The sequence below is a fragment of the Eurypyga helias genome, unplaced genomic scaffold (genome assembly GCF_000690775.1).
Source record: "Eurypyga helias isolate BGI_N326 unplaced genomic scaffold, ASM69077v1 scaffold11178, whole genome shotgun sequence".
NCBI classification, from domain to species: Eukaryota; Metazoa; Chordata; class Aves; order Eurypygiformes; family Eurypygidae; genus Eurypyga; species Eurypyga helias.
Window position 1 is genome coordinate 10,831 of NW_010267675.1, and position 8,383 is coordinate 19,213.

Genomic DNA, 8,383 nt, shown 5'->3' on the forward strand with positions numbered 1-8,383 from the left:
GGGATGGGACTGGGTGGGCTTTGAGGCCCCTTCCCACCCAAACCAGTCTCTGATTCCATGATTTTGGAACCTCTTTCCATGCAGTTCTCTGTTTCTGTACTACTAACCACTCCTCAACGTGATGCCCTCAGACAGATGCTCCGTTTTTAGCAAAAGCACGGCTCTTTAGGATTGGATTTAAAGTAAAAGTGGCTCTACACCTATGATGTTTTTGACAGCACGACTGAAGAAATACACCTTTTTCAAAAATACCAATTACCATGAGTTATTAGCATTTGTTCAGCAATACACGCCAACCACTCAAGGAAAACACAGGGCCTTGCCATGAACAGTAAAATACTCCGTTTGAACTCATGCTTTCAGTGACAACCCAGCAGCTAAACCTCCCTCAAGTTCAGTCCATTAGGCAGTAAACTCATTATCATCATCACAGCACAATGAAGAAACACTCTCCCAGCTACGAGACCATTAAATCCGATCCATTTGAGAGAATAACCACAGAGGAAGGAGAAAGAACGTGCTAGAACACGCTGCTGAAGAAATTCAGCGTTGGCAGCTTTTGTTTGCATAATGACTTTAGCACCCCTGTGAACTTTAGCATAGACATGATCAGCACAAACTGAGGTCCTTGTACATATATACAGACAAGACTCATGGTGCAGAGTAAGTATTTACCTACAAAGCACTCTAGAAAAGGCACAAACGTATGCTACATGCACTACTTGCTAACGCTACTGTACTACTGCAAAGAACCAGCTGCATCAAGACTATTCTTTTGCTGTAAATTCAGCACATTTGAAAAGGATTACAGACACTGTATGCCGAATTCTTACGCTGTTAAGTATGACAAAAATAGAGAACTTCAGAGCATTTCCAAATAGTACATCAGGGATTGTTACAACCAGTACAAATAACAAAGCAGATCATAGACTGGAAACAATGAAATGCTGAAATAAGTCATATTCACAGTTTTCCATTTCTGAAATGTATTCATAATTTTACATGAGGTTCAGTTTCTATGAGCACATAAGCAGATTGAAAATAAATCTGCATTAAACACTAAATAACTACTTTTGCCCGTTCTGTTGGGTTTTCACGGCTAGAAACTTGCTCACAGCTCCTGGGAGAACAGGGGCATTTTTCCCCCAAATGATCATATCAGTTACACTTTGAAGAAGTGAACAAATCCATTTCAAGCTGTCAATTTAAAACAAGTCTAGCTTAGTCTTGCAGGGGAAAAAAATGAAGAGCCTAAGAGCCACAAGCTTCAATAACACATGAGGGAGCATGAAAGCCAGCAAGTCCATGTGTTATTGGACAGTCACGGACACTAACCTCACTTACAGAAAACGGGGTTGAAATAAATCACTGGACTTCCAAACAACCAAGAGGTAATTTTCCTTCGAAGTGGTCCTGTCACACACTCTCCCCATACTCTGCTTTATCCAGGTAAGAGATTTAGAGATCACGTATCTCGATTCCATGAACTACCATCATCACGGAGAGTTCAGGGAAGCTTCAGAAAGCGACAGGGAGGGCTCCACGAGCAAGAACGTGTCACCGCGCTGCTGTAAATCAGGGCTTGGCTCATGATGCTCAAGACTGCATTCATAAAATAATTTAGAGTAAGTGCAGGGGACCTGCTGGTAGTACTTACTCTGAAATTTCACAGGTCCAGCTACTTTAATTGGGCCAATTTCAGCATTTCCGGGACTTGCAGACATATCTTTCCTGCACATAACACAGTAAGCTGCGACTTGCCTCCCACCAAATTTTCCTTTTCTCTTCGACAAAGCACATTTCCACAGCACACTAATGGCGTTGTAAGTGGGGTTAGCGACTGTGTAGCAACGGTATGGGCTGATCACACCATCCGCGGACTTACAACATATTCCCTAGCCTCAACGGCACACGTGGGTGTCCCTAAAGTCCTCTTCATGAGTTCTTTGTGAATATACAAAGACTGTGTCTGCTGGTGAGTCAGCAAGAGAAAACACATCCGTTACACTGGAGACGAGCACGGCACCTCTGTGTTTACTGCTTCTACAGCAAAAGACAGCTTGGCGTTTAACTAGCCTTTAAGTGCAAAGTGGAAGCTTCCTAGAAACTAGGCGAATATTAAGAGTTTAGCATTCTCACAAAAATCAGAAAACACCGTATTTGTAAATGCTAGCTTAAACACACACGGTCAGCAAACATCTCTGAGCTAGAGCAAACCATAGCTTCAATGACCCCACCCACCCCAAAAAACCCTGGTCGTGGCCCAGATTTATACACTTCCATTAGAATAACAAGTATTCCCAGGGGCAGGGAACAGAGTACAAGAGGTGTTTGTTTTGTTTGCTGTTTCTGCATGCTCACAGAACAACACCACACCGATCGCCCAGGCAGACCAACAGCTAAGTGTCGGGGGAGAAGACTGCACGGCACAAGAGGCAAGACGGGATGGAGAGGGAAAACGTTCACCGGTGCAATGGAAACAAAAACCACACTGTAATGAAGTCAACAACTTCCACTCAAAAGGAAACCACAAAAGTCCCTCCACGTGCCTTACGGAACCACCTGGAAGCTGGAGCGTGGGTAATGGCAGCGCTACCTGCATCCCAGCTCCCAGGCTCGCCCGCTGCTCCACCCCAACCCAGCCCACCCGGTAAGAGCGGCCGGTCTGCGCAACACAGAGGTGTAAGTTCTGCCCCTGGGCTTTGTTAGTTCAGGAGTACTGCTCTTTAAATAAAGGTGCTGATGTTACTGCCGCTATAGCAATGAACCAAAAGAACACAAAATTAATATCAACTAGCAGAATAGTGCGTCTTCTCTGTCCTCAAAATGGAATTGGAAAAAGCAGAGCAAGCATAAATGAAATTATGACTGATGTAAGCGGTTCCTCATTCTTTGCCCTCTTCTGGCTTTACTTCCCTAAAAAGACAGAGCTGATGTTAAGTGTTACACTGCTTTTATACTGCCTTTTTAAAAGGTTATTAGAAACAGCACTCAAAACTGTGCAAGAGACTTTTCCCTCCCTCCTCTTCTAGTTCTGATCCATGACAAGTGCTGTAAAGGTTGTACAGGATCTTCTGCAACACACATTTCTGCAGTTGGGGTTAGGAGAAGGAAACTTGGAGGAGAATACAACAGTGTGATTAGAAAACCACAGACACTGACTAGAGTCAGCACCTACACGGTATTTGAATTTTTTTAAACAGACCAGGATTTCACATTGGCAGTCACCGCTGACACTGGAATTGGTGCCTCTATGTTAACCTTGCATCTGTTGTGCATTGGTCAGGCATCTGCTTCCCTCCGTGAAAACAAGATTCATTGGATTTTTGGTTTGGAAGCATAATTAAAACCAGACTGGGCACAGGATATATCCTTACTAATTATGTAATTCATTTTAACAGTCACCAGTGATTTTTCTGCTTTCGTTTTGTAATTTCTCTTTCCAAATGCAACATAAGATCCTAAACCAAAACTTGATAAGGAAATTACTAAAGCATACTGCCTCTCCAGACACATTCCAGTATGAAGATTTCATGGAGGAAGAGTATGGGAATCCATTCACCCGCTTACGTGTCAAGGATCAATTACAATGTGCAGTTCTGTTGGTGGTGTTTATCCCGCTACGGACTTAGTACCTACTAACACCTTGCTCACAGTAAGTAGTTATGCACTTCTTCCTTAAGCCAGTGCAAAAAAGGAGTATGATCCTGTTTCCTCCAACGTAAAAATTGTAACCCTGGCTTTTGGAGGAGTTAACAGCTCAGTTAAGCCACAAAGCCAGGAAGGACCTGCTGGCCAATTTCACCAAATGCTCTAAAATAACACTTAAAATGGCTCGTGGGCACCCTCAGCTGCAAGGTGTCTGGCTGGAGTTTTGTCTGAACAAAAGCAGCAGCGCGGAGACAATGTTCAGAGCAGGTGAAATGACTGGGTGTCCAAAGCCAAACACCCGTCACATGCACTGTCCTGCGGGCTCCCTGCACCTCCCTGCCAAAAGCTGCTTCACCGACGTGTTCCTGGGCACACCAAACGCTCTTCGCCGTAGAGGACAGTTCCTTCTACGTCCTCCGAACTTCTCTGGCAGCATCACAATCCAGCACTGCTAACGGTACTGCTCACGCTCCTGAGCAAAACTCAGACGCTTTGGATTTGGCAGGGGGGCGGAGAGGAATTGAGGAAAGGAAATCTTATAAAGCTTAATATGGTAAAAGCAGAATTAACAGCATTATCTGGCTGTACTGAATATAAAGTGGGTCATGTCAACCGCATCAGCTGAAGCAAATGCCAACCACTCATTTTTCATCTGATAAATTAACAGGATTTGGCGGTGGTTCTTGATTTATTTTTTGCCTGGTTAGAATTATTTTATTTTTGAAGGTCATATGGCGTTTCCATGATCTTTTACTCCGACCATTTGTCTAACAAATCACCAAGGACCTATGAAATGTGAACTTGACTCGTTTTCAGATCAGAGGGAGGACGCTGCCAGAGCTCTGCAGCCTCTCCTACTCCCGACTGCTGCATGAACCAAGTGGCCTGAATTTGCCCCTCTGGAAAAAGACCCGATCATCTGAACACTGCGGGATGAGTCAGGCAGGAAAAGCATTTACATACAAACATCCTGGTAGCTAACAGGGGAAGGAAATGAATTAGAAAGAGAACGCAGTGAAAGGTTTAAATGAAGATTTGGAAACAGCCTTTCCTTGCACGTTTTTAATGAACGTGTCAGCAGAAATCTGAAGGATTCCAGAGAAGACTATATGAAATTGTCCTCACTGCTTCACCTTTCACATAAACCAATGAGAACTGATGTGGCACACAGGATTCCTAAGACTTGCCTGGACTTCTCAGGCAGTTAATACATAAAATAATGGCATTTATTCGGTAACTAGTAAAAGCAATTAGTTATAATTGCTTATATGGCTAAACACTCACTAAATAAGAATTTGTACATTTGAAATGCAAACCTACGAAGGGCCCACAGAACTAAAAACTACTATTTTAAAGTCACGTTAGAAACCTTCAGCACTATTTTCAGTGTTCCATTCCACGAACGGTGCTCCTGGAGCACCAGAGCCCAGCGCCAGCCCTCGCCTTCGGCCGTGCCTTACTCGAGAGGCTGCCCCCAGGCCTGAACGTCAGCGCAGCCCCCGGCGCAGCATTTGGGCTTTCTAAAGCTGTCGCTTCCTCGCTGTTACAGCCTGCTCTAAAAACCATTTTGAAATACCAAACTCTTGTGTCTCCTTCCTGTAATTTTTATAAGAGGAAATAATTCTAAGGACCTTAACCCAGGGGGGGCCAACACCGTGCTCTGCCAGCAACCTCTCAGCACAACCGTGCCACGTGCGAGCTTCTGGGAAAATAAGTCGTCTTTTTGTTTGAAAAATGGAAAAGTTTTATCTCCGGGACCTGTGATTTTACTTATTGCTCCCAAAGGCCACCAATGAGAGCGTTTAATTCCACACGAACGCTTCACCATCAGTCTACCAAGGGAGCCACAGCGGATGCCAAGGACAGGAACAGAGCAGCTGACCTTGGGAAAACTCAGGCCACGATTCCTACTATATTAACAGGAAGGGGACAGGGACACGGCACTGGGAACGGTGGCGATGTGTCACAGAATGCTGATCTGGTTTGCTCTGGGCCCAGGTGAGTTCCCAAGGTCAGCCGGGGAGGCTGCCAGCTTCCTCGCACCGCGCCATGGATAAACCAGCGTCTAACACGCTGCGTTTCAGCGGCTGGCAGGGAAATCCCTAGCCCTAATCCCACAAAGCACATCACACTGGACTGATAAAGCTTCGGCAGCCAGAGCATCACTTCAAACGATGTGCATCATCGCACTGGGAAGTGTGAGTCAGTTCAGAAACCAACTAAAACTGTGGACTTACTGGGAAATGCCCAGAAAAAGACATGCTGGCCTACGATTCCGCATGCCAGTGTGTGCAGGAAAGGCTGCGAGGACAAGTCAAACACAGGACTTGACATTTTTTTCCTCAGCTTTCCAATGGTTCATCACAATGTTTATCAAACTCTTAGTTAACATCCTTCACAGTTTGCAAGAAGGCAGCCGCGAGTGGCCGCTGCAAATAGTTTTTCAGCTGGGTATTTTTGGGAAGATATTTCATTGACGTTTAAAGTGTCAAGGATAAAAACTGTGAAAAAGTCATTTAGAACTAATCAGGAAAAATGTTAAAGCACATGGCAGGATTTAAAATTCTTCTTTGGACACTTTCAAAGCTGTTTAAGCCACATCTGCTGAAGGAGGCCCAAAGGCAGGCAAGATAAACTCGTTGGGAGGCGGGATTTCTTAGTCTCTCTACAGGAATCAAACCATCCTATCTCACTGAAACCTCATGCTGCAGGATGTGGTTACGGTCCTCTAGAAGTGTCAGCCCCAAGTATTTATAGCCAACGCCCATCAGCACATGTAGGCAGCTGCAGGAAACACTAAATTCAGTGCTGTCGTCCCCAGGTCCCTACCAACACGGCAGCCTTGGTTTAAAGCACATGTGTACCGTACAAACAGCTTCATTACCACCTAGAATCAGTCCATCCTCCGCATCTCACCTGTTCAAGACTCGGCCTTACTAAGGAGAGCTGCAGTGTCATCCTGCCAGAGCTGAGACCCAGCCGCTGGAACAGAAGTCTCACACGGAGGCATATTCAGCCATAAAAACACAGGTAAACCATCCTCCCACTGCTACAGCAAGAGGTGTCAGATCTTCTGAGGGAAACACCTGGACTTGCACCGACTGAGGTCAGAAGAATTATCTTCTAGAATCCCTCCCAATGTGCCATCCTCATCCTGACACAGATACTGGGCTGAATCCGCCCTGCGGAGAGGAAAACTCCTCGTATGAAGGCAGAGAACACGCAGCATCACAGACACCCTCTGAACGGTGCTTCTCCAACCTTCCCTGCCAGAGACATACGTGGGGCTACTCATTAACGACCGACTTCTACGTGAGTTTTATTAACATTCAGCTCCTCCCTCCATGCTCTGGGCAATCCCACCCCCTCCCCCAGAAAAATAAATGCGTAATTTCCATCAACAACTGTACTTTTTGTGGTTTCATCGTGGGGTTTTTGACTGCAAATGGCTTTATAGGTTGGGATTCCTTGGATTTGTCTGCATGTTATGGGAAAACACAATGGATTCATTCACAAAAACAAAACAAGTTTTTACATAACGGAACGTGCAATAAAAGCGCAAGAAAAAGGAAAAGAGAAAGAAAGAGAGAGAGAGGTATCCAGAGGAGAACTTACCCCGCGCTTTAGGCTCCTGAAGCAGTGGATTTTGGGTTTGGAGGTCATGAACTCGTTGAAGCGATGGGAGAGGGGTTCCTTTTGCTGCTTGGGAGACTGGGGGCCGTTGGGAACAGCAGAGGGTGAGGCAGAGGCAGGGGGAGGAGGAGGGGGCTGATGGGGGGATGTTAAAAGGGACATAAGCTACGTATAAGAGATGGAGAAGTGACAGAATAAAACCAAAATAAAAAGATAAAACACAAAACGAAAATAAGCATCAAAACCAATATTTGAAATCCAGAGAAAAAAACCAATTAAATAATTAAATATTAAAGGCCATGGTTCAAAAGAGGGGGGAAAGCAGCATTTAAGAGTCGTGTTAAGTGAAGAATGTGATAAATGGAAGTTTTAGTAAGTGATGCCACACAAGAGTAACAGAAGGCGTTCTGACAGGAGGCTCATGCAGACCCTTCCATGCAGCGCTATCCCCGCAGCGTGCCCTGCTCTGCTCCGCAGGCAGCTCGGAACAATGCGGATGGAGAGAGCTTTCAAATACCTGAATTTAAACGGGTCAGATAAGGAAGGTACCTTAGTGCCCAGTAGCGTTTCTATCATCTGGAAAACAACAAACCACATGCCTTCCTGCGTTCAGATCGTACCTCAGTACTGTGCATCACACTTCGTTCACAGATCGTCCTACGAATCTGCTCAGGAGTCAGTCCTGGTTTGGTTTTTTTTTTTCCTGGCTACACTGATGTAAGCACCAGACAGCTGTGTTCTCCTCTGTGTCAGCACAACAGGAACGATCCGTTTGGAACGGGTGTATGTTTTGACTCTAATTAGCAGACGTGGTTTGGTATGGGTCAGAGCAAGGGTGAGACCAACCCAACGAAGCTCCTCTGGGCTTCCATCAGTGCTACTGAAAACCGCTTTAGTCCAGTCACCCTGCCACGTGCTGGTATCCCTGATAAATGCTGCCATGCATTACGGTGTAAAATATGACAGTGGGATGAAAAAGGTTTAATGGATACATAAGTTAATACGGTCTTAAAGTCAACTGCTCGGTTAGTTATGCTGTTAGTTGTGCTTCAGAAGGACGAACCGCGACAACTCCTCGCTCCCAGCCACCCCACTGCTG

General features: G+C 45.4%; 1 protein-coding gene across 1 annotated transcript in view; it reads right to left on the minus strand.

Moving 5' to 3' along the window:
* The window catches only part of FNBP1 (formin binding protein 1), a gene marked incomplete at both ends in the record, with an annotated part of 61,760 nt that overhangs the window by 10,576 nt on the left and 42,801 nt on the right, over positions 1–8,383 (minus strand). Inside the window, one exon of the mRNA XM_010157516.1 lies at positions 7,267–7,419. Coding sequence (XP_010155818.1) covers positions 7,267–7,419 — 153 coding nt within the window. The remainder of the gene's footprint in view (positions 1–7,266; positions 7,420–8,383) is intronic.